At 42.5% G+C, this 26,226-nt stretch overlaps 1 protein-coding gene across 4 annotated transcripts in view; it reads right to left on the reverse strand.

The window, feature by feature from the left end:
- Window positions 1–836: 836 nt before the first annotated feature.
- Ccp110 (centriolar coiled-coil protein 110) overlaps window positions 837–26,226 on the reverse strand; it is a 27,158-nt gene continuing 1,768 nt past the window's right edge. Inside the window, exons 2-16 of one of the 4 annotated variants that reach the window (XM_050143378.1) lie at window positions 25,599–25,698; window positions 23,793–23,947; window positions 22,027–22,155; window positions 16,846–18,499; window positions 16,134–16,261; window positions 15,481–15,643; window positions 14,808–14,947; window positions 14,296–14,412; window positions 10,378–10,479; window positions 10,037–10,153; window positions 9,181–9,254; window positions 7,487–7,549; window positions 6,816–6,875; window positions 6,275–6,360; window positions 837–3,988 (exon numbers count right to left, since the gene is read on the reverse strand). In XM_050143378.1, the coding sequence (XP_049999335.1) occupies window positions 3,936–3,988; window positions 6,275–6,360; window positions 6,816–6,875; window positions 7,487–7,549; window positions 9,181–9,254; window positions 10,037–10,153; window positions 10,378–10,479; window positions 14,296–14,412; window positions 14,808–14,947; window positions 15,481–15,643; window positions 16,134–16,261; window positions 16,846–18,499; window positions 22,027–22,155; window positions 23,793–23,933 (3,027 nt within the window). In that variant the 5' untranslated portion in view covers window positions 23,934–23,947; window positions 25,599–25,698 and the 3' untranslated portion in view covers window positions 837–3,935. Of the gene's footprint in view, window positions 3,989–6,274; window positions 6,361–6,815; window positions 6,876–7,486; window positions 7,550–9,180; window positions 9,255–10,036; window positions 10,154–10,377; window positions 10,480–14,295; window positions 14,413–14,807; window positions 14,948–15,480; window positions 15,644–16,133; window positions 16,265–16,845; window positions 18,500–22,026; window positions 22,156–23,792; window positions 23,948–25,598; window positions 25,742–26,226 lie in introns of all 4 variants that reach the window. The other 3 variants (XM_050143376.1, XM_050143377.1, XM_050143379.1) reach the window with 3 other exon arrangements.

Consider the following 26,226-nt stretch of genomic DNA (forward strand, 5'->3'; position numbering starts at 1 on the left):
AAGGCTTGCATCACCACGCCTGACTTAAACCATATTTATGTGTGCGCAGATGTGCCACGGTGCACTTTGGAGGTCAAGGTTTAACAGTCAAGTTTTGGTCCCCCTTTCGCTCCAACTCAAGTCATCAGGCTTGCCCATTACCCTCGGAACCGCCACGACTTCTGCTGGTTGCTTGGCCCACCTGCGCCCCCTTGTGACAGATAAGTGTGTATACATCCATCCCTGTGAGGGTCAGATAAATTCTGAAGCAATTGGGTTTGGCTTGGGTTCTCTCCGTGCTTCGTGAGGGTGAGACACTTTGGGGATTCTTTCCCCACTGCTAGCAACATGCGTCCGAATATAAGCAAGCAATCTTGACCACAGAACTTTGCCGCTCCTATTTTGTGCTTCCTTTTTTTCAATGGGTGAAATACGAAATTGTAATAACTGTATTTAACACACTTTGCACAGTCCTTTCTTAATAGAAACCTCGGGAGAATCTATCATTAGTCACTTGTTTTTGGAAAACTAGAGGTGAAAGCTAGTGAGTGCTGGGATTCTCAGCTAACTCTAACTCAGATAAGAATGGGTTTATACTTGAGAAATTACCAGACAGCGTCTACTCCTCCTACCTTCCCGGTTCTACTTCCAGGTGCATCTCCTGAAGGAAAGAGGCCTGAACACCGTTTTATGAGTCCTAGAAAAGACGATTGAGTATACTTCAACTGGGCCTGAGTTTTGCAGAGTCACAGTTTCTTTTTCTGTGAAGTTGAGGTAACTGCGATGGTAAGGCAAAAGGCAGTTGTCATAAAATCCCTGTCTCAGAGCCAGGTGGTGGTGGTGCATGCCTTTAATCCCAGCACTCGGGAGGCAGAGGCAGGTGGATCCCTGTGAGTTCGAGGCCAACTGTGAGGCCACCACTGGGTGCTGGGAATCAAACAGAGTCCTCTGGAAGATCAATGCATCTCTCCAGTCCTAAGCTTCTTAACTGGTATGTGACAGGTCTGACCCAATCCTACCCTTGTTACAGAGCGATCAGAGAATGCACTGCATTCTATGCCAAGGTCTTTGTTTTTCAAGTTTTGGAACTTGATGTGGCATGGTGTATGGGGGTGGAGCCTGGGGCTTAGTGCATGCTAGGTATGCCGGCTGGTCTTAAGTCAACTTGACCCCAGCTAGAGTTATCTGAAAGGTGGGAACCTCAATTGAGAAAATGCCCAGATCCATCTGTAAGGCATTTTCTTAATTAGAGTGATTAATGGGAGAGGGCCTAGTTCACTGTGGGTGGTGCCATCCCTGGGCTGATGGTCTTGGGTTCAATAAGAAATCAGGCTGAGCAAGCCACGGGGCACACACCAGCAAGCAGCATGCTTCTGTGGCCTCTGCTTCAGCTCCTGTTCTGTTTGAGCTCCTGCCCTGTCTTCTTTGGAGGATGATACTGAAGTGTAAGCCAAATAAAGCCCTTCCTCCCCAACATTCTCTTGGGGATGGTGTTTCCTTGCAGCTATAGTAACCCTAAGACACTAGACAAGTGCTCTGCCACCACCAGCAGCACTGCTAATTTTCAGAACTGTTGCTTTTCATCGGGGTTGAGCATGGGAGAGTAACCTCTAATGGAACAGTCCCTTCATTCTTATCATTTGGTCCATTGCGGCCTCAGTGATTTCCAGGCATTTCCGACACTGTGAGAACGTGAAGCCAGAGTGAGCTGGAGTGACGGGGTGTGCTGAACCCTGCAGATGACCAAATACAGCATCTCAGCGAGAGCTGACAACCACTTAACGGGGTAACATTAGAGCTCTCAAGGTGAAGGGTAAAGGCATCACTGAGATTCCCTCCCTCATGTGTCTCCATCGCTCTTGGCAGGTATCTATCTCCTAAGAAGCAAAGACATTATTCAAATGTAGCAGCAGGACAGGCATGCCTATCACGGGGCATAAGTTGTAAACCCTATCATCTCAGATGCTGTTCTGGTCACAGAGTCCTCAGTATTTAGTCCCCAGATGTCCTCCCTTGGTTAAAAATAAAAAGATCAAACAAGATTTCGTTTAGGATGAAAGTTTATTTTGCCTTTTACCTAGAAGCAAGACTAGTGAAAAATGAAAGTATAAAAATAAATACAATTTACATGAACAGACATTCCAGTCAAAGTAAAAATAACAATAAAGATAACGCATATAAATAAAACTTCAAAAGCACAAAACAGTGCCTGGCACTTTTCTGAGAGAAAATTCTGAACATTCAAATGTAAAACACACAAAACTTTCATCTTGAAATTAAAAACACACCAGTTTCTCAGCCTTAATCTAAAAGTAGTTGTATCTTTCCTAAACAGTTATCTTTAACTAATTCATAGTAATACACACAAACTTAGCTCCTCTTCTTATAGAAGAGCCCACAATGATACGATTAAGTGTCCTGAGTGTTTCAAACAATGAAGCAGTTTATCACATTTGAAAGATAACTTGGTGTACCTTCCTACAAGTAAAAAAGCTATAATGTGGACTTTTTTGGGTTGTTTTTCAAGTCAGGGTTTGTCTGTGTTGCCCTGGATATCCAAGAACTCACTATGTAGACCAAGCTGGCCTCGAATTCAGAGACTGGCCTGCCTCTGCCTCCCGACTGCTGGGATTAAAGGCATGTACCACCAATGCCTCGCAGTAACCTGGACTTTTTTTTTTTTTTGACTGTTTTCTTTTTCTATTCAATGAATGGTAAGTCTCAATTAAAAAAAAAAAAAGTTTACACTCAGAGTGGGTTATTATTATGTAACTATTGCTGGGTATAAAACTCAAATCTCAGATGGAAGAAAATCAGAAAAACAGTCTTTATCTCCATATTCCTAAAAGGTTAAGAATATATATAGGCTGCATCTTCAAAATACTACTATCTTTAAAATTCAAGTTATAAGGATCAGATATACACAGTCCCAATGTCATATAAGAAGCACAAAGCCCTTTTTAGAATTATATGAAAAGTAGCATTCTCTGTCATAAAATCATATTCTCTTGGTACATTGTTGGTTGATGCATTTAATGAATATGTTAGTCATGAAAGCCATACATCTCAGTGCCTTTATTGCGGATTTTAAACTAGACAGTATTACTATGCTATCCACTGGATTTCTTACTAAATAGCCCTTTATTCTCTCCTAAGTGAAGCATGCTGGAAAAAGAGCAGGAAGAAATAAGCCATACAGACGAAACAGAACTAACTGCATGCACTCTGCTGTCCTGTCTTCACAGTGCACTCCCAGGCGCTACATTCATGAAGACTGTGCTCTCTTCTCTAAACTTGCCACTTCCCAAGAAGGAACTTATAAACTAGTCTACCTGTAGCTAATAGTAACATACATGAAACCTGACATTTCTGTAAGACGACTAGTTGTCCACAGGAATGTCCTTTACCCAAAACCATGACCCGTCCCCCCAGCCACTTCTTACTTAAGATTCAGTGTGGCAAGTGTTTCATCCTACGTAGCTATACTGCAAGTCAAAGGATATGGAATTGTGGGCATTTAAAATTAGAAAAACATATACTTCTGCAATCATTTCTTTTTGAACAGAACAGTATCTAATTTGTTTATCAAATTCAGCAATCAGTATATAGTCATGAATGAAATTTAGGTTTTAGGGATAATTTACAATTGGTGGTATCTTTTTAATACTCTGTAAAAATAAGTCCAAATTTCTTATGTTTTTTATAAAAATGGGTGACTGTAGACCTCTGGGCACATACATTATGCTGAGCTAATCATCTTCACCCAGACTACATTAATAGGAAAATGAGGAAGGAATTCTCCAAACTGACAAGATTATGCATACAAATGTTCAGCCCTTGCTGTCTCTTTGCCTGTATAAACAGAGGCCAGGGCTAAGCTAAAAGTCCTGGCCAGGGAATGGAATGTGGGAACAGCACGCTCTCCTCCCTGCTTCATCCCAGTGAATGCTGTCTTCTTAAATTGTCGCAACATTTGGCCGCTTTCTTTGGATTTTTCCTGCATATGCTCCTAAAAATAGGGCAAAATTAACATTATTTCTCAAGGTTAGAAGTTTTCTATAATATAACTTAGTTAGTTACCAGGCATGAGGCTAAGCAATATATGCTGTTAAGCTTAGTTCTGAGTAGAAAGTGTTACTCTGGTTTTAAGGACAATAGAGCATCAGCAATCGGCTGCCTCAGCTAACACTAGAATGGGAACTGAGAACTCAGCTGGCCTGTCGCCTCCTTTCCTGTGTTGTTTCACCAGTTCCTACTCGGCTTTGGTCAGTGGTTTCCAGATCACTGCATATCTGCTCTCACACATACAATGCCAACATCAGCTTTAACCGTAGGTTCAGAGATGCAGAAACTGTAATCATTTCAGATGCTGTGCAGTGCCCTTAGACGCTTGAAAATCCAACCTCAGCCTAAGAGGGTAATATCTGGCCAGAACAGAAAATATGTGTCTCAGGATGGCTGTGGTAGCTACAATCCTTGGTGGACAAGGCTGTGGCAGGAAGATCGTAAATTCAAAGCTAACCTGGACTATATAGTAAGGACTCTTCATACAAAAACAAGAGTTTTCTATAAATTGATTATTAATAAAGGACTTAATGCTCGTGTAGAGCAAATCGAAGTATTATTTAAAACATAAGCCAAGACATTAGAAATCTGCCAGGGCAAAATAATTCTTTCAAGAGCAGTATTAAATTCATAATTAGCATTTTAGTCAGCATGTCAAATTCTGAATTTATATAAAATTTATGAAGATGAAATTGAGACGTCTGTACTTTCATTGTCTATACATATAAATAAAATTTTAGAAATACAAGGCAGTTTTACTTGTTTAAAAACAGAAATTGTATGTGTTGATCACATTATTACTAACTGCACTGCAATGCAATTAAACTTCAATAGCTATAAAAACTGAGCTTCGGTACACATTATTAACTACAGCAACTGCCTGCTCATCCTTTAGAGTGTCAATTACCCGGTGGAAACCGCACTTGTTTCCTTGATTATAGACTCCCAAGTGACAAGCCATGGAGATGGAATGCATGGAAACAAACATGCACAGTGGTCACTGTGGCAAACTGATGCTACGGGGCCGGACAGAGTCCACTCCTCAATGATTTTCCAGCCACCCGGGAGTTACCAGTCTAGAACCCTACCATGAGAAGAACTGAAACATCCTAACATTTTACATCACGGCACAAGCAACAGGGCTGCTGCTTGGGCTGAGCTCTTCCAGAGGCAGCTCACTGACCACCTCTAAAGCAAGCGGGCTCTCCCACCAGGTAACCTTCAAACAACTCCAGTGACTGTCACTTCAAGAGAGATCTTGTAAAGTACCCGAGATGCATATGGTATTAAGAATTCTGTCCAGGGCATTTGTGCAGAAGGTCTGCAATCATCTCAAGCTCCTGACAGCTTGTTCCCTCCTGGAACCTACGTGAACAACAGGTGGTAACATGAAAGACTGAAGGGGCAGTAACAACATTGCTTGGTATATTATTGCTTCTTCTCATCTCACTTGGAAGAAACCACTCACTAATATAGTCATAAATCTTGCCTACTTGTCATTAGTGGGGACATTAGAATGAATTCAAGCTTTCCTCCACTGCTCGGGGATTAATACGGCTATCTGTGAGTATCAGAAAGCAGCAGTGAACGCATAGCATTGCAAAGTGTTTTTAATGGGTTGCATAATCCTGAGCATAATCAAAATGTCTCAACCAAAACACCAACAAATATTAAAGCATTTGGTAAGAGTTTTGGATCAGCTCAAGACTGAATCTGTCTTTTTTGCCACCATAAACTGAACTTTAGAACAGGTTTTAGTTTCCCCCTTGATGAGGAACAGGAGATTTGGCTCAGGCTTCCTACAGAGGGAAAGCTTGGGACCCCCTCCACACACCTGGCATATTCACTGTGGAGCTTGTGGTCGTGCGCAGACTCAGAAATCCTGGCCGACACATTGGCCGTGGAGTTGAGCAGACCCACACCAGACATGAGATGATCATTTTTATTCATCTATAAAAGGGTTCTGGGTAAACCTGGATAATTCTACAAAACTTCCCAAATTAAAAAACAGTATTTTCCATAAAATTACTAGTCATTAAGACAGGCAGCCTAGTTCATAGGATTTCCTGGCTGCCACAAAGTACTAAGACAGCAATAGGAATGTCCACGAATATGCCAACATTCTGGTGGCAAGGAAGACTGCAATGCGTGTCCCACTGGGAAGCCTGAGTCATGGGGCAGATTGTGCATGCCCCTGGTTGAACGGGCTCTGGGATTCATTGCTACACACCTGACACAGGCGCTCTGTTAGGCACTCTGCTCTGTGAAGGCTTCTGTCTATTTTGCACAACCCCCTTCACTGATGTCTTAGGGGTTCTAATTGAATATAAAAAGGTTAATGAGTCACTTGCATGAAGGTCTGAACTTCAGAGAAAACAAGAAGACAGCATCAACTACTCAAAGCATAAGTAAGCTTGAGAGGAACTGAAGGCCATGCATGCAGCACTAGGAGAGCTGCACCTGTGTTTCCCAGGAGACCGGACTCCTGCTTCCCACTTGGTTGGAGAATCATTGGGCAAGGCTACCCTTACTTGATGACTAAGCTTACATTGAAACATATAATGAGTAATATATGAGTATGAGATGAGAAGTAAAAGCATGCCAACATCAGATGATAACTAAGACACGTTATACAGTCATGAAACAAGAAGGCAGTCTACACACAAATCAGGTCTTGATGCTATGCACTATAGCACATACAGTGGGAGATCTCATACTGAAGAGAACAGTATAGTTATTTTCCGTCTCAAAACTGATCTTGGCATTCTTACCCTTGTCTACTAAGTAGCCTATGAACAGGTGCATTCTGTCCTTGGTTTGGCTGAAGGACTCTGTTGACAAATCAAATGCAAAATTAATTCCAAAAGACAAATTCCATTTTCCCCACTTTCTTTCAATGGGTGGAAGGTGACAAAGTAAGGTTAGAAGAAAACTACGCAGCAGCATGGGCTGTGTATCCCAAGGCAGCTGACTGACTAAAGCATGTTATAGGGATTCACATCTCGTTCACTATGAGCTCAGACCTCGGGTTCTCATCAGGCAAGCGAGGTCCAACACACGCAACCCCCGAGCTTTTAGAGAATTTCCTGACATGCCGTACACAAGCCAACCTCTCATTTTACAGGAGGGGAACGAGGTGTGTGCACTAAGTCAATGTCCTAAGGGTCTTAAATAAGTACCAAAGATTCCCATTAGTCCGAAATTTCTTCTAGGCGTGTCCTATCAATAGTGCCAGGAACCTCTGATCTGACCACATGTGGCCAAGAATAGGAGCAGAAACTATTGAGTCCTGGGCCTCAGCTCCTCTAGCTCAGCAGCAGAGTCCTACTGATGGGAGCAAGGTTTTTAAAGAAAGCAAGCTTTGACTATATACAATTTTCTTTTTTTTAAAAAAAAAAAAAAAAAAAAAAGCCTCTGGCGGAGAGAAAGTGATTTTTCTCACCTTGTTTCTGAGGGGCTTTGCTTCAACAGGAACTTCTTATTTGGCATTCCCATTTCAGCAACTCTGGCACCATAGAAAGATAAAGACAATGTATTTGAGAAGGGAGGAAACAGACTTATAAATGACAGGTGGGCACTGGGAAGTGAGGGGCCTGTGAAAGGCCTACGCTAAGCATATTTAAAATTAACTTCAAGAGAAAGGTTTTAGAAGCTGGAGAGATGGTTCAGACATTAAGAGCACACTGGCTGCTCTTCCAGAAGACCTGCCTTAGGTTCCCAGTGACCACATGGCAAATAACAACTGTCTGTAACTTTGATTCCAGAAGATCCAATGCCCTCTTCTGGCCTCTATGGACACCAAATACACATATGACAGACATACATACAGGCTGGCAAAACACTCATACACATAAAACAAAATTTTTTAAAAAGTTTTTAAATGATAGTTTCTAGAATATACTTCTTGAGCTTTTGTCCCAGAATTATCAGAAGGAATATATTTAAATGATGAAAAACTGAATATTAAATATAAGGACTAAGTATTGAGATTGTTTGATTGGCTATCAGTCATCTAATCTGAATGTTGATAAATAAATAATTTATACTTTATTAAAAGATAAATCCACTTTTTTACCACCAATTTTAATGAATCTTTACATCAAAAAGGAGATTTCTGCCCAGCATGGTGGCTGACCCCTTTAATCCCAATTTAGGCTACATTGTATATTCCAGGCCAGCCAAGGCTACACTGTAAGAACCTGTTAAAAAATGAAAGAAGGAGGGAGGTCAGGAGAGCTAGCTCCACCACTCGCCTGGGGGATGAGGGGAGGTGGCCCAGACTGACCACCCAGGGCCTTAAGTTGACCCACTCCAAAACCTATCCCATCTATGACCTGCAGGAGCACGTGAAGGGGCCAGTCCTGCGGAACCATAGCCACAAGATTTCCAGGACAGGGGCCACAGCAGAATATCTGAGAGGACTCTTAGTGAGGGTGTGCCAGGAGCCAGAGGCTTTAAACTAGACTAATGACTCATTGCAGTGAACATTTACAAGTAAAGCTGTTGGGGCAAAAGGGTCCACTGCGTGACACACCACAGCTCCCAAGCACAATTCCCAAGGCCACAAAGGAAGAACGAATTGCTACCAGTCAGGCGGAACTAGAGACCCTTGTAACTGGTATGAGAGAAGGCTGTGACTGACAGAGGGGCAGAGAGTCGGTGAGGTTTTATTTTTTTCTTTTTAATTTTCTCTTCTATTTTCTTTCGGTGGGGAGGTTACAAGAATGGAGGACAGATATGGAAGGAGTGGGAAATAAATGGGATCGGGGTGCATGATATGAAATTCCCAAAGAATCAATTTTTTAAAATTACATTTTAAAAAGAGAAGGATTTCTATCAGCTCAGCTGCAGAAAAGCAAATTGATATTTCTAATTAATTTTTTTTACTTGATGCATATAAATATTTTGGCTGCACACATGTTACACATTTAAGCAGTTCTTGGAGAGACTGGAGTTTAAGAATTGTGAGCAGCTATATGGGTGCTGGGAACAAAACCCTGGTCCTCTGCAAGAGCAGCCAGTGCTCTTCCCTACCGAGCCGGCTCTCCAGCCCCTGTTCATTTCTTACTGGAACATAAACAGAGCAGCTGATCACTAAAGCTAACAGGCTGATAAGACAGTGACACCAGAACTTACTTCATGAACTTCTTCCTGTCGAGAGACTTCTGTGTTGCAGCTGAAAGCGCCACCCGCGGACTTCTCATTTTACCCTTCAGGTACAAAAGAAACATCAGGCTGATTAGTACCAACAGCGCTGTGTTAAAATAGAAGACGATCTCAAGTCAGCTAACTTTTGTTTAAGGCAGGGTCTCTTTATGTAGCCCTGGCTGACCTGAAGCTCACTGTGTCAACCAGGCTGGCCTCAAACTCACAGAGATTTGCCTGCCTTTGCTTCCTGAGTGCTGGGATTAAAGGTGTGCACCCCGCAGCCAGCCACTTAATGAATGTTTGTAAGTAATCTCATTTTAAACGCTTAAAATTTCTACTTTTATTTCTACTTTTGTGTGTGGTTGCCAGACAGCACTCTTTGTTGTTGTTGGTTTGGTTTGGTTTGGTTTGGTGGGTTTGCTTGTTTGGTTGGTTGGTTTTGATTTTTGGAGACAGGATTTCTCTGTGTAGACCTGGCTGTCCTGGAACTCATTCTGTAGACCAGGCTGGCCTTGAACTCAGCCCTCTTGGTATGCAGAGTTTTGAATTATTTGGAATCACTTTTCAGATTTCAAAAATGACAAAATTAATATGAACGTGCTAAGGATGCTCATTCTGGAGCAGCTGACAGTTCGGTTGAGTTACCAGAACAAAACAGTCAAGGCCTTAGCCCTCAAGTCCAATCCCAACGCAGCACAGGATTCTGTTACTGTGTGGTTCCTGTGGAGCTCACTACAGAGCTCAGTGGTGCTGGGAATCCTGGGGATCATCTAGCTTCAGAACTATCAGGAATGACACAGAGCCTCCATTACCTGAGCTCAGAAAAGCCACATGGCACACGTACCATCTGCCGGAGCAATCTCTCTTTGCGGGCTTCTCGATCATGATGGAGGATTGACATTCTCTCAGCTGCATCCATTACAAAGAAGATGTCATGAATGCCATACAGGGCAGCTCGCAACTAGGTGTAAAAGAAGAAAATCGTGTCTGCATGGAAAAGGTGAGGCTCCAATTTAGTGATACGATGTACACTGTGTGCACATCTTACTTTAGAACAAGAGTATAGGAGTTTTCACTGAAACCTGTTTCCCCTGCTTAAATGAAGACAGAAATAAATTTCTACCCTGGATCTCCAGTTAGGAGCTGACCAGCTCCCTGGGAACCTTTCAGGACAGCAGCATCTACCTGAGCTAACACTCGTTCCTGAAGGGAAGCATCTTGGGCTGAGACAACACCTCTCTTCAGCGGGGCTTCTGACTGAAAGCTTCGTATGAACTCCATAGTATCCTGAAAGAAAGAGATGCTCCTTCAAAAGCAGTTTTCTAGGAAGATTTATACTCACTTTATAAATCAGTTTTATAAACTTTTTAATAAAAGTTTCCTTTGATTTTCTTTCTCCATCAAAAATGACTAAGAGCACAAAACTGTCACTGATGACACAGCAAGCAGTCCCTACACCCCCATCTATCTCCCCGCCTCCTGCTGCAGTGGTGTTTTTCAAGCTTCTCAAAAGCCTCCTCCTGCCCAGAATGGCAGAGGGACTGTAAACATGGAGCTATGCTGTTGAGGCAGGCTTCTGTGTCCTCTCCACGGGAAAGCTACCTGACTTAGCCAGATGGCTCTGAATTAGCAGTCACTTGAACACCCATCATTAACTCACCACAGGTGCCCAGGGACCTAAACAGCCTATCTGTGACAGCATTTGTATGTTACGGTGAATGCCAGATTTGGAGAATCTAAAAATTCTGGATTTTTTTGTTTGTTTGTTTGGTTTTTTTGTTTTTCAAGACAGGGTTTTTCTGTAGCTTTGGATCCTGTCCTGTGGAACTCACAGAGATCCACCTGCCTCTGCCTTCTGAGTGCTGGGATTAAAGGCGTGCGTCACCACCGCCCGCCTGAGAATTTAAAAATTCTAATGCTGGGGGCTGGAGAGATGGCTCAGTGGTTAAGAGCATTGCCTGCGTTTCCAAAGGTCCTGAGTTCAATTCCCAGCGACCACATGGCGGCTCACAACCATCTGTAATGAGGTCTGGTGCCCTCTTCTGGCCTTCAGGCATACACGCAGAAAGAATATTGTATAGTAAATAAATAAATAAATATTTAAAAAAATAAAAAATAAAAAAATAAAAATTCTAATGCTGATAAAGAGGAAGGCGGCGAGGCAATGTCCTTAACTATACCACTGAATTTAGATTTGTACCTAGTGATAAATCGGCCTGGAGGCAATACTCATTGCAATACCAGATGCTGAAGATAAAGAAGATAACCAACAAGGAGGAATATAAAAAGGAAGCCTATGAAGAAGCAGCTGTCCCCCAAGGGTGACTTACTATTTAGCAAAGAGCCAAGCAGAGGCACGCTGTGTGCTGTGAGCAGCACAGCTGGGGACTGGACAGAAGGCGCACTGTGAGGTTCGGGGTGGGATGAGGCAGATAAACAACAATTGCCAGGCAGCATGCATGCCAGTGACGAGTGACACGTCCTGTACTGCTTTAAGACTACTCTGGTTAGGGTGGTGACATACATCTGTGATCCAACACATGAGAGGCTGAAGCAGCAGGACTGCCATGAGTTTGAAGCCAGCTTGGACTAGAGTGAGAGCCTATCTCTAAAAATAAGTAAATACTTTGTAGAAGAGAACCAAGGATGCTCGCTCAGGAGTGGAAGATTAAAGGCCTTTTCTAACACTCGTCCACACCAGCTCCTTCTTTAAAGACATCAAGTCATCACTAACAGAAGAAATGATGACCCTTATTCACAAAGGTGACTCAAACACAGGTATCTGTAGTTTATCACACAAAAATGCTTTCTGTTCCCAGGTCCCCTCAGGGCAGTCCTACCAGCCCTCTCTTGTATTCTGTATGCCAGAGGCTGGTGGAGGACCCTAAGAGGTGGAGGGAAAGGATGGGAATGAGACAGGTCTAGAGAAGAAATGCCTGCTGAAGGCCTAAGGATGCCCTCAGTTCTAACAGTTCTAAAAGGCCCCAAACCTCAGGGGGTCCCCGTCTCTACTATCCTCCATAGGGATGCGACAGAAGTCTTCTACTAATCCAGGGCCCAGATGATTTAACTCTGGCATCTCCTCTTGGCAGATGGTAGCCATATGCTCTGCTTCTAGCACCGTGCTTCCCTTGTCCTGCCCTGCTGTGGCCTCTTGGGGTGGAGGCTTTCATTTCCCACCTCTCAGACTAGTTTTCCATAACAGAACAAGTGAAACTGGGAGAAAGTTCTCAAAGCATTTGAGATGATCGAGATTGTTTTATCTTTGCACTAGCTTAACACTTAAACCTAGGTCTTCTACACTAATATGCTCTTGTTCTTTCTTTAAAAACATTCAGTTTTATATGCATGAATGTTTTGCCTTCATGTGTACCACATGTGTGCAGTACCCATGATGCCCAGAAGAGAGCATCAGAACCCCCCTGAAACAGGAGTTACAGATAGCTGTAAACAAGTATGTGGAAGCTAGGAACTGAACCCCAGTCCTCTGGAGGAACAACCAGTGCTCTTATCTGATGAACCATCTCTCTATCCTCATTAAAAAAAAATAAGTAATAGATAGATTATAGATAGACAGACAGACAGACAGACAGACAGATAGCGTGGGGCTGGGCAGTAGTGGTGCATGCCTTTAATGAAGGCAGAGGCAGGAGGATGTCTAAAAGTGAGTTCCAGGACAGCCAGGGCTACATAGGGAAATCCTGTCTCAAAAAACAAACATGACAGTGGTTTGGGGTGTTTTTGTTTTGTTTTTAAATTACATTTAAAATGTATAAATACGGAGGGATGTGTGGCACAGTGCATGGGCAGAGATTAGGGAGCAACGCAGGAGTTGGTTCTCCTTTTCTATGTGCATATGGGATTGAACTCGGGTTGTCAGTCTTGGTGGCAGACACCTTTGCCCACTGAACCATCTTTTTTTGTTGTAGCTGATTTTATTTTTAAATTTTATGTGCTTTAACGTTTTGCCATGAGTGTCAGGTCCCCTGGAACTGGAATTACAGACAGCTGTGAGCTGCCATGTAGGTGCTGGGAACTGAACCTGGAACCCCTAGAAGAGCAGTCAGTGCTCTTAGCCACTGAGCCATCTTAAATACATTAATGACACATACTTTGGATTTCATCATGGCACTTTCATACATGCAAAGCATCTCTTTTATCACATCCCTGTCGCCACTCTGGTGCCCCTCCCCTCCACCAATCAATCCCTTCTCCCTTTCCTCACTAACTCTTCTACTTTCATGCCTTCTGTTTTCAGTGGCCCAGTGAGTTTCATTAGGGCTGCTTACAAGAGCATGGGCACCAGTGGTTACACCAGGAAGAAAATGTCTCTCCCACTCCCATCAACCATTAATGGGAACAAAACTTCAAGGAGGGGCGGGGCCACACAAGCCCCTCCTATCTTCATGACAGGGCATTTATTGGAGGACCTAATTTCTTTGAGACAGGGTTTCTCTGTAGCTTTGGAGCCTGTCCTGGACCGAGCTCTTATAAATCAGGTTAGCCTCAAACTCACAGAGATCTGCCTGCCTCTGCCTCTCTAGAGCTGGGATTAAAGATGTAGACACCACCACCCAGCTGGTAGACCTAATCTTAAGCACATTTTATGCAAAAGACAGGGTCTCTCACAGAGCAGTCTCCTGTCTCCACCTGCCCTAGCACTGGAGGTGCAGCACATGATCATACCTGGCTTTTTACATGGATGCAGGAGTTTTGAACTCAGGTTCATAACCTTTACAGGGAGTGTATCCTCTGAGCCATCTCCTCAGACCCCACTGCACTCCTGAAATGCTACTGAGATTATCTGCATAAAATGTGCTTAAGATTGTGTCTTGGTGGAGATGACGACACCTGACGTTCTCCTGCGGCCTCAGCACATGCACACACACACGCACACACACAGTGAATGATAGCAGTGCAGCAGTCATGTTATGCCTGGAAATCAGCATTCCATACAACTCTGGGGTGGGGGCAGTAATCTGGAAAAAAATCCAAGTAATCAGACTTATGAAATCAACTAAACTGAGATAACTAAAAAAGTTTGATCTGAGCTCAGCTGTCAGAGACTGAAATGAAGGGAAACAGGGATTCCAACAGTCTTACTTTCACGGTTTGGCGAAGCTGCTTCAGCTTGTCTGTTTGCATAAGTTTACGAGTAAGAAATCCTTTTGCCACAGCAGTTATTTTGTTAAATTTTGCTTGTATTTCTGGGCTAAAAACCTAGAAGAGATTAGACACAATGCTTTAAGAATCCGAGCACCATACTCAATTGAGTCTTAATCTATCACCACCAGCTAAAATTCCTCTCTGGACATTTGCTTGTGTTGTTTCCTCTGTATCTGCTTATTGAGTGGCAAAAAAACAATGAACTGATGTTCACTATACAGCCTAAAATAACAGCTCTTTAAAAGATCAGCTGGTCTGATGCGACGCTTGCCAGGTAAAGTCACCAGCCACCAGGCCTGATGACCTAAGTCAACCCCCCAGGACCCACATGGTGGACAAAGAGGACCAACTCCCACAAGATACCCTCTACTGTCTATACACACTGGTGCCAACCCCAACTCCAATAAATAAAACACGTAAAAAACAAGACATATATCAAGGCTGCCCACCTGAGACCATTTAGCTTGGGCCCTTCCAAAAGGCCTTGTTACTGAGAGTTTGGTCACGCCACTGGCCAGCGATCCCCAGAGGTAGAATGGTGCTTCACTTGCAGAACCAAAGCTATATTGTAGGGCAGAATTTGTGAAGCCTAGAGAAACATACAGTACAGACTAGTATTGTGATCTATATGGGATGTCACATAATCAGAATATACAAAACATTGCAATAACATTGTGACACTCCCTGAGTAACAGTCAACTCAGAGACTGACCCAAATGCAGACCTAAAATATCCATGGACTGCAGCTCTGTGCCAGATGGAGCTTTTCAGGACAAACAGAATCTCAGGATAACTGATGCTATGAAAAGCTCTTATTGCACTGGGAAATTAGAGGTAATTCCAGATCACCCAGGAGATAATCAACTGTTCTCACTTGAGCATGTCACCTGCCGCATGAATGAGCAGCTAGGCTCAGGGCCCAACTGCCTGTTCTCCTTGTTAAGGTTGAGGCTTCTCACGGACACCTGCTCTGCGGGCTTAGATCCGATATCATGTCATTTTTCATGGCTACTAAGCAGCTGGCAAACGGGTGGGATGTGCATTAAATTACTGGGAGGAAGGTATGATTAGAAAAGCTTACTGCAGAATAACTTCAAGTGGAAAACAAGGTTTAAAATCTACCAGAGTTGTCTGAGGTCTGGAGCGAGTCCACTTGGGACAGCATTGTTTCTAGAAGAGCAGAACCGCTTCTTTTTCTCCACTCCAGCTCCAGTGCACTGCTCAGGTCGGAGACATCCGCCAGAACCGCCTTCTCTTTCAGCATCTTCTCCTGCTCTTCTATTTCCTGCAGAGTGACCATGTATCATGACATGCTAGATCCTTTGACAATGTCTGAGATGATGCCACTGTAGGCTTATCCCAAAAGCAAGTGTAATCAAGAATATATTCTTGTTTATCTCAGGTTTCCTCCCTCAAAATTACAACTTGGTCAGCTGACTGCACTTTTTAAAATGTTTTTTTTAATAAGATATGACTATAATAATCACAAAACAAGTATTTTTATGATATTGTTCTTGAAAATATATATTCAGCATCTATTTTTTTAAAAGCCTTTAAAACTATTAGGAATTCCAATTGAAGGATTCAGTAAGGTTCCTTTCACAAATTATTCAGTTGCTTTTAGGGAAGAACTTACCCTCCCCAAAAAAGAAGAGAGAGAGAGAGAAATCTTGTCTCCCACCAACCAAAGATATGTAGAGCAGAAAACAGTCAGTACGGAGGTGGCTGCAGTTAACCCTTTGCGGCTAGCCCGTCCCCACATCTCGGTGCCTCACCCTCTGCAGTCGCTCCTGCTCTCGCTCCTGCTCTGCTATGAGGAGGGACAGCTGCTGCGCGTGCTGCTCCTCCAGTCTCTTCCGCATCTCTTCAAATGCTAACATCCTGCTTTTTAGTATCTCCTGGCCTTCTGAAAAGATGGAGAAAACTCACTGACTGTCTAACAGCAGGGCTGCACCTCCTCCCCTTCCCACCCTCAACTGCAGAGCTCACCACTGCAGCCAAGAGTCTCCAAAGCCTGACCAGCTTTAAGATGTGGTCCTCAGGGCTGAAGACAGCACAGGTTAAGAACACCCATTGCTCGTCCAAAGGACCCAGATTTGGTTCTCAGTATCACATCAGGTGACCTACAACTGCCTGATCCAGGGAACTGGATGTCCTCTAACCCCTCAGGCACCTGCATGAATGTGGTGCACACAAACTCATGTAGATGTGCTCTCTCTCTCTCTCACACACACATACAAATTTTAAGAGAGATGTGGTTCTTGCTGGGCAGTGGTGGCGCACACCTTTTATCCCAGCACTAGGGAGGCAAAGGCAGGCAGATCTCTGAGTTCAAAGCCAGCCTGGTCTACAAAGCAAGTTCTAGGACAGCCAGGGCTACACAGAGAAACCCTGTGTTTCGAAAAAAAAAAAAAAAAACCAAACAAACAACAAAATTTTAAAAATGCGATCACCTTGAGAGGCAGCAAACACTTCTAGTTTCCGTACCTTTAGGGCTAGTTTCTAGTATCTTATTCTTGTTAATGTAGCCGGATCCCTTAGAGTATCTTCTTTCTGGCAGGTGTTCCCTTTCCTGTTCGGCTACTCCAGCTGTTATACTGTAAGGACAATTTTCTTTTTGCAAACTATCAATATCTAAATCAAGTCTCCGCTTAACTTTTTCAAGACTGTTATCCAAAAACTGTTCATTTCCACAGGGTACTAAAGGAGTGTCCATCTGCCGTCTGGAAATCTGGGTCTGCATAAGTAAGGGAGATGGGTTTTTCACATCATATGATTTATTCAGTTCCATTTGTAAATTGCAAGAGTTTTTTGCTAACATATTGTCTGACTTGAGTCCACACACATCTTCCATGGCTTGACTTGCTACACACTGACTGATGGTGTGTAGTTCATGCAACTTGGGCACAGCCATACAAGTACTGTCCGCTTTCCGGACTTCCCTCTCATCGGGTGTGAGGGGACCTTCCACAGCAGCATGCTCAACAGTGACTTTATTGTCTACTTGATTTCCTATGGCCTCATGTCCCTGACTTGGCTTACCCATAACCATCTCTCTTGTGGTCTCCAACATGCTTTTGCTAGCAGAAACCTTGCCTGAACAAACCCCTGTCAAGTCAGCTGGTGACTTTGGCACAATTTCAGATTCACTGGTTGTTTCACCAGCGGCTGGAGTGACTCTATGCACGGCCTCTTCTTTTCCCTTTGGGCTCAGCTCACAGGCATTCACCGGGTTATTTATAAGGATCTGACATGCTGACAATGGCCTGGAACGCCTTCGATGCATTGTAGGACTCACACTGGGCTCTGGACTAGGTAATTTGGCGTATGGACCTGTAAGACTTTTGATAACTTTATTTTCAGTAATAAAGGTGGGAACAACTTTAAAAGCTGCCTCGGCTTCTGGAAGAGTGGGAGAGTCATTTCCCACAGGTAGATCTACTTTGGAAAAGCTGGCTAAAACTGACGTGCCCGTGTTGCTTGCTTGAGAAGCACCTTGAAGGAGAACGTTGGACTTATTAAGGCTTGGTTTGTCTGGGATGGTGGAGCCACAGTGCCGGCCTGTGGGCAGAGGTGGGGTCTTCTCCTTCACACAGTCACCTGCCTTAGCAGCATCGTTTTCTTTGTCTGAAAGGCTTTCACTCGCACTTCTCTTTGCACCACTCCTCAGACTCCGTCTAGACTGTTCTCTCTCCACGAACTCCTTTGATTTCTTCATTAGATTCTGAAGGCTCATGATGTAGGGATCTGGTGTGACTTCCGCCAAACGTGATGGGTCCTGTTCTTCTTTTGCTAAGAGGGAACCGTCAGAAATGAGAGTCTCCTGTGAGCTCGCTGCAGAGAGCCTTGGAGCAGCTCTGTTTTCTGCCTGCCTGCTGTCTGGACTGTCACACTGCTTCAGAGAGTCAGACCCTTCGGAGTCTCTAGGCAGGCTCATCCCATCAGCATTGTGTTGGTCCTTATTGCCCACAGGCAGAAGTCCAGTTATCTTTTCAAGCTTTACTGAAGTACAGTGCTCAGGGGGGCTTGGCAAGCTGTTTGGAACTGTAGCAGGAGCGTTCGAGCTTTTGACTTCTGAATTAGAATAAATAGTTTCTGTCGCCCACTGGTCAAAATCACTGGCATTTGGTGCTTTTCTAACCTGAAAAGGGACATTTAAAAATTAGTATTTCTCCATTATACAAAAAAAAAAGAGCCTGTGGGTTTTGTTGTTGTTTTATTTACTTTCATTTTTTAAAAAAAGACAGGGTTTCTCTATATACATCAGACTAGCCTTGAACTCGGCGAGATCCTCCTGCCTCTGCCTCCTGCGCATTGGGATTGAAGGTGTGCCCTACCTAAAAAAAAAAGCTTTTGATTTTATCATTTTCAAAAATAAAGCAGAAAAGGAAGATTTAGAGTTCTGATATTTGAGAACACAAAGGATAGTTCATGCCTGCCGTCTCAATACTCAGGAGACTGAGACAAGAGGATTGCATGAGGCACACGTCTTTAATGCCAGCACTTGAAAGGCAGAGGCAGGCGGATCTCTGTAAGTTGGGAGCCAGCCTGGCCTACAGAGCAAGTACCAGGACAGGCTCCAAAGCTACACAGAGAAACCTTGAAACCTTGTCTTCAAAAAAAAAAAAAAAAAAGGTCAAAAGAAAAATAAAATACACTCAGCAATCAGTTTCTATATCCAGAATCACCACAAAAGACATTTATTGGTTACCCTAGCCTATTTATTTAAAGGAAGAAATAAAATGATCTCTTCTGAAAAGAGTATGTCTGGACACACATACAATTTATCCATGTTCACTTTAATCTTGGGATAGGAGCAATATCATTAACTTCTTTCTAATTGTGTGTTATTACCACTAGCAATGACTCCTAAGACAAGTTATTCCCTAACAATAATAACATATGCAATAAATACCAGATAAGCAAATGTTTTACATAGTTACAGCTCATAAAGCAAAACAAGGACATTGATTAAGTAAAAATAATAACAATAAGACTTGCCTATCATATGCTTATTCAAGAATCTCCTAAACTGGGCGGTGGTGGTGCATTCCTTTAATCCCAGCAGGCGAATCTGTGAGTTTGAGGCCAGCCTGGTCTACAAGAGCTAGTTCCAGGACAGCTAGAGCTGTTACACAAAGAAACTCTCCTAAAAACTCCCTATAAGGAGCTCCAGAGATGGCTCATCAGATTAGACACTTGCTCTTGCAGCGACGCCAAGTTCAGCTCCCAGCATCCACAAGGCAGCTCACTATTTGTAACTCCAGTTCCAGGAGATCTAATGCCCTCTTCGGGCTTACATGGGCACCAGATGCACACGTGATGCACAGATACACATGCAAGTAAAATATAAAACTAAGACTTTTTAAAAAGTTTTAGCCAGGGGGCTGGAGAGATGGCTCAGTGCCTGCTCTTCCAAAGGTCCTGAGTTCAATTCCCAGCAACCACATGGTGGCTCACAGCCATCCGTAATGAGGTCTGGTGCCCTCTTCTGGCCTGCAGACATACACACGGACAGAATATTGTATACATAATAAATAAATAAATATTTTTTAAAAAAGTTTTAGCCAGATGTAGTGGACATGCCCTTGATCCCAGCACTCATGAGACAGAGGCTAGTAGGTGGATTTCTATTTATTCAAGGCCAGCCAAGGCTACAAAATAAGACCCTGCCTCAAAAACAAAACAAAACAAAACTTTAGGAGCTTTGGCTTTCTGAGACCACCTGCCCAACTCTACAGAGCTGTTTCTCTCTGTGGGCCTTCTGTGTGTAGCAGCTGGGGGAAAATGCTTCCATTTAAAAACAAACAAAAACCCCTCCCCATAAAATGAGGAGTTTCTGCCATAAATAACAGCTTATCCATGTAGTTTATGTTACTGAGAAATTAGAAATTTTTCACTTAGAACTCAGTTTACAAAGTCAACTTTAATTAGATCAACTGACAGTAGGTGAAGTCAGCAATCTGTATGTTTTCAAACAAGTAGGTCAACAGCTGACACATTAGGGTGAAAATAACTGTATACCTCAGAGACCAACCAGGAAAAAAATAAGCTAGAACTCATTCCATTCTGAATACTAAAAACCTGGAGCGGCTGTTTCCTATGGGCTTGTTTTGTTTTGCTAGACTATATGGCACTTGTGTCTCGCCTACAAGTCCCAAGACACATGATGGCTCGTCTCCAGGCACTGTGCAGTAAACAATTCAAGTAGACTTGGTGATAACCACAGGATGAAAATAAACCAAAAGGGGTGCACATGGAATCAATGGGAATGGTCTCAGGCTTAAGCAAAACAGATTATTCTGCTATATAAAATATTGCACAGTTCACATCTTTGATACTCAAAAGCTATGTTTTTTGTATGTGGTAAAATGGACCTTAGATTAGACAAACTAAATTTTAAAAAATAAATATTTTTTTTTATTTATTATGTGTACAGCATTCCTTCCATATGTGCCCGCAAGCCAGAAGGGGGCGCCAGGTCTCATTTTAGATGGCTGTGAGCCACCATATGGTTGCTGGGAATTGAACTCAGGACCTCTGGAAGAGCAGTCAGTGCTCTTAACCACTGAGCCATCTCTCCAGCCCTAAAAAATAAATATTTAACTGAATCATAGGTTTCATAGATGAGAGAGGCCCTCCCAGTCTATTTGGATTCCATGAAATCCCTGTCTATATAGAAATTCATTACAGGTGACACTATGTATGCTTTTCTAAACAGAAAGTTCTAGGACTCGAGTAATTTCATTAGTATAATCTGTTAATAGGAACTGGATCCTCTCTATGGACTAGATTCAGAACACCCTGCCATTTTTGTTGTAATAACAGGAAACAGTCAGTAGGCTAAGAAACTACTGTACATTAACTAACATAGACAGTAGTTATAATCTGCAAATTAAAATCTACTGCCAACACTATACACGACCCCACAGGGAAATGCAGCAGTTGGTGGAAACACCCTAAGGCTCACTACCACAGTCATCCCGCAGAAATCACAGAGACAACCGATAAACCCTGAAAACTATGAAAAAGCAAAAGGGTCATGTATGGTGGATTTAGTTGTTCCATTTAAATCATTGGTTTTTCTTTCTAGTATGAAATGACACAAACCTTAAACTGTTTTGTATAAATCTGAGTTAATTTAAATAAAAATAGCTACAAAAGGCATAGATATTGTCGTTTAAATGATTTCAGTTTGGGTCTGGAGATATATATATGTAGGCCAGCCTATTTGTTTAATCTACATGGCAATTTTCCATATCTAAGAGCAAAAGTTTCACACATGTACACACGCGCATGCGCGCACCTACACATCCCAAATCCTTTGAAGGCAGTTATTTACTTCAGCAAGAATAAGAAGGTCCTTTACTAAACAGTCTGATTAATTCAGGGGTTAACTACAATGGGCAATTCTATCATCTCTGACGCTGTTTGTAGTCACAAGACAGACAATAAGCAACTATGCCCAGTGTATAGAGCCACTGTCTAAGGACCCTCTCTGACTCAAGTACTGGGCAGCACTAACAAACAAATGGATTCTCTCCAACAAATCATACTCAACCAAAACACAATACGGCATATTTCACAATTAGTCAGCTTTTCTGAAAAGCTGTTACCAATGTTTACTTTGTAATGTCTTCATTTCAATCTAGAAATTTTCTGACACACCTGGACATTTTCAAGAATCTCTTGGACACGAGTCAGTAAAGCTTTCTTCCTATTGGCCTGCTTTCTTGTTTGGACATCCAGTGCTTTCTGCTTTTCCTGTTGAATTTCTTTTCTCTTCTCAATGGTAAGCTGCAAGACATCATAAACATGCAATTCAATGGTAAAAGTATCAAATTGGCAAGTTCTAAATCAGAACAACCAAAACCCTATATAAATCATCCAACAAGTGTCTGGGGTGCAAGGACTTCATCTGAGTATCACAGACGCAGCCCATATAAAATTTCAGAAGCTCTGTCACGTATGGCCGGTGCATATCACTGAATGTAGCTTATTCCCAACTAAAAATCAAGCTCACAGGAAAAATGCCTTGCTCATTTCTCCAATACTTTAAATGATAGACAAAATTAAATTAGCCCTTGAAGCCACTGCAGAACTTCTCAACTGACATTCTCTGACTTCTGATCTCTCATTTCAGGTTCTTCAACTTGTACCCTTCTTGTCAGTGCACGTCACCTCTCTACTTCCTTCAGAATGTCCAAAGATTTCATCTCAGATGGATAGTAGTCGGTACTGAGTAGTACAGGATGGGTGGTCACTGTATTACCTTCCAAGCTTTCTAGATTTACAACGTTCATTACAAAATGCTGGCAGAAAACACTGATCTTTTAATGCTTATACAACAAAATAAATTTATTACTTATCTAACTTTCTGATTTAAAGTATGGTCACACATTGAAAAAACAACATCAAATTGTCTATGATGATAAATATAACTTCTCTGCCATCCTCTATTCTCTTACCCCTTGTCAAAGAAAGAATATACCATCCCTTTTCCACATTGCAAATGTTTAACATATACTGAATGCCACCCATGATCCAGGGATTAGCCTAAGCATTTCACATACATTCATTTAATTCCCAAAAAGCATTATGAGGGCAGCACTGCCATCTGTATCCTCATTTAAGAGGTAGTGAGATGGACCACAAGTTCTGCCCAGCAGAGAGTGACAAAACTCATCTAAAGCCAGGTCGGGTTCCACTGCCCAGCTGCCTGAGAGGATGCTGCTGCAGCACCACAGAACGGCCTTCCATGCGCACTCTTAGCTCCCCTTATTCACTCTAATGGGTACAGGAAATGGATACAACAGACATGGTTAAACTGTTCCATTGTTAATGGACATTTAGGTTGGCAATCAGTCTTTTGCTATTTTAAACGATGTTGTTGTAACTTATACTTATTTCTTTGAACATATCTGTAAGATAGTCTTCCTGAATAGAATTGCTGAGTCAAAAGTTACAGACACTTTTAAATTTTGATAAACACTACCAAACTGCTTGCCAAAGAAAAAAAGAAAACCTGACTTTTCTGATAAAAGTGCATTAAACATTCATTTTGCCCACAACATAAGAACATGAAGTCCTATGGGATCATTGCAAATCTAGTAGGGAAAAAATGCTAACTCATTCTTATTCTATTTCTCTAATTATGAAAAGACATTAGGCATCTTGTTGGCTGTTCATAAGCCTTCCATCTATTTTTCAGTAGTCATTCACTAGTTTTAAAAGTTATTTTAAAACAAATAAGGGAGCTGGAAAGATGACTCTGGATAAGAACACACTGTTCAGTTCAAAGCACCTATGGAGTCCATCTCTCCAGCTCCAGGAGATCTGATGCGCTATTCTGGTCTCCTTGGGCACTGCACCCATGAGCAAACATACTTAAAAATGGAATCAATCTTTAAAAAATAAATAATTCCTAAGTTTACCAGTGGGGAAAGCACAGCCAGCCCGTGGAAGCGGATGAGTGAGACGCTGTCTGCCTGGGCGGGCAGGAAGCTCTCTGTGGACAGTGATGCCGCCTGAACTCGGGCGAGGGCTTTCTTACAGAACTCCTCGTACTCCTCCATCTTCCCCCGTCACACTGGAGAAAGAAAACGGCTGTTATCAGTGCTGACAAACACATCTTGATTATGACTTAGGAGCACTGGAATATTAAACACTCCTAGAATGTGCAAGTCCTAGAGCAAGCCTCCTGGAATTCTCTGTTTATATATCTAAAGGCTTCATCTTGATGCCGTGGACACCAACGGACTCAGGCAGAGGTGGAAAACAGAAAAATCTATTGACTCTGGAATTAATTATATTTTATAGTTAAAAATCTTAAAGGTCACCAAGCAACTTTAAAAAAAAATCAGCCAAGTAATTTTACAATTTCTAGAAATTTGGGGTTATGAAAATCCCAGGTAACCAGAAGGATTAGCCTATTTTTTAGCAAGTACAAAGTATTTATTAATTGCCTGTTTTGTATAACATTATGCAGCCCTGGCTCCTGTAAGACAAGGGAAAATAACAAGAGGAACACTGTCATGATCATAACAAGATAGGGACCCAGTAAACTGTGCCAAGAAAAGCCCAGTGCAATAATGCTCTTAAATGCTCATTTTAAGGCAAGTAACTACTTAACAGACAAAGACTGAGCATGGAAATTCAGTTCATGATGTGGACCCTGAAATAAGAAAGAACACGTTGCCCTGCTGGGCCACTAAAGACTTACATTATACAACTTATAAACTCATATCAAAGAGTCAGAAAAAACCTGGCATGCAGTTAGAAATGAAGGAAAAGCATGCAGAGTTCTGATTAGATCGTGAAGAACAAGAGCTACTGCAACCCTGAGCAATACAACCTTGCTCCAGTTTGTTGCTTATAATTCTTCCATTTGTGCAAACTAAGATTAATTACAAAGAAATATCTGGGTCTCTAGAGTTTTGCATGCTTACACTCACTTTAAAAAGAAATACGAGGCAGGCAGTGGTGGCGCATGTCTTTAATCCCAGCACTCGGGAGGCAGATACAGGAAGATCTTTGTGAGTTCGAGGCCAGCGTGGTCTACAAAGCAAGTTCCAGGACAGCCAGGGCTGTTACACAGAGAAACCCGACCTCGAAAAAACAAACAACAACAAAACAAACAAAAAACCAAGACTTAAAAAGCAACAAAACACTTTGTGGCATAACAACTCATATCACAATATCTTAGCCAAAACATATAGTAGCTGAGACGTAAAAAAAATCCCAATAAATCCATTTCTGCTAAATTACTTTTTTTTACAACACATCTTTTATTTTCACCATTAAAGGAAATAAAAATGTGATATAATTTCTGTGCATATGCACAGAAAGCAAGAAACTCAAGTGTAAAAGTCTGGGAAAGTTAAGGGCATAAACTGCCTTTGTTAGTTTTATTTTTCTTATAATAGCATCACAGAGCGATGTCTCGTTGCAGAAAGTTATTCGCATCCCTTGAGAGGTCCGCACATACCCTATACATTGCAAAGGTACAGAAACAGGGTAAGGTACAGCACGGCACTGAATGAGACACTCAAGTTCCAGAGCTAATATAAAGACTGGAGAAAACCACATGATCTTGGAGCATGACTGGACCTTCCTTGCCCATCAGTTTCAGTTTAAGACGCCCCTCCTCCAAGAAGCCTTCTCCAATCATCCGATCCTAATCCCCCTGCCTCAGTCACTATCACATCACCCTGTTGTTTCCTCATTTCTATAGCACTTACCGCTATCTGAAATGCTCGCGTTTGTTTCCTTGAGGTTCGTGTGTCTTCCTCCACCAAAATGTAAGCTCCATAAGAACGGGTACTCTCTCAGGCTTGCTTCCTGAATCCCCATGACACAGAATGGTGTCAGCACACAGTAGGCACTTAATACAATTATTGAACAGATTAATTAGGGCAAATAGATCAACCAACAGTGTAAAGTAAGAGTAGCAGGATGGCGAGAACTCTGAGAATGGCAGCTTTGAAAAAACTGTATTCCAGGCGATGAAAGGAGACAGAGACAGAGACAGACCCACATTGGAGCACCGGACTGAAATCTCAAGGTCCAAAGCAGGAGCAGAAGGAGAGAGAGCACGAGCAAGGAACTCAGGACCGCGAGGGGTGCACCCACACACTGAGACAATGGGGATGGTCTATTGGGAACTCACCAAGGCCAGCTGGCCTGGGTCTGAAAAAGCCTGGGTTAAAACTGGTCTCGCTGAACATAGTGGACAATGAGGACTACTGAGAACTCAAGAACAATGGCAATGGGTTTTTGATCCTACTGCACCTATTGGCTTTGTAGGAGTCTAGGCAGTTTGGATGCTCACCTTACTAGACCTGGATGGAGGTGGGTGGTCCTCGGACT

This window comes from Alexandromys fortis, unplaced genomic scaffold (assembly GCF_014885135.2).
Source record: "Alexandromys fortis isolate MF-2015 unplaced genomic scaffold, M_Fortis_MF-2015_v1.1 scaffold_45, whole genome shotgun sequence".
Lineage (NCBI taxonomy): Eukaryota > Metazoa > Chordata > Mammalia > Rodentia > Cricetidae > Alexandromys > Alexandromys fortis.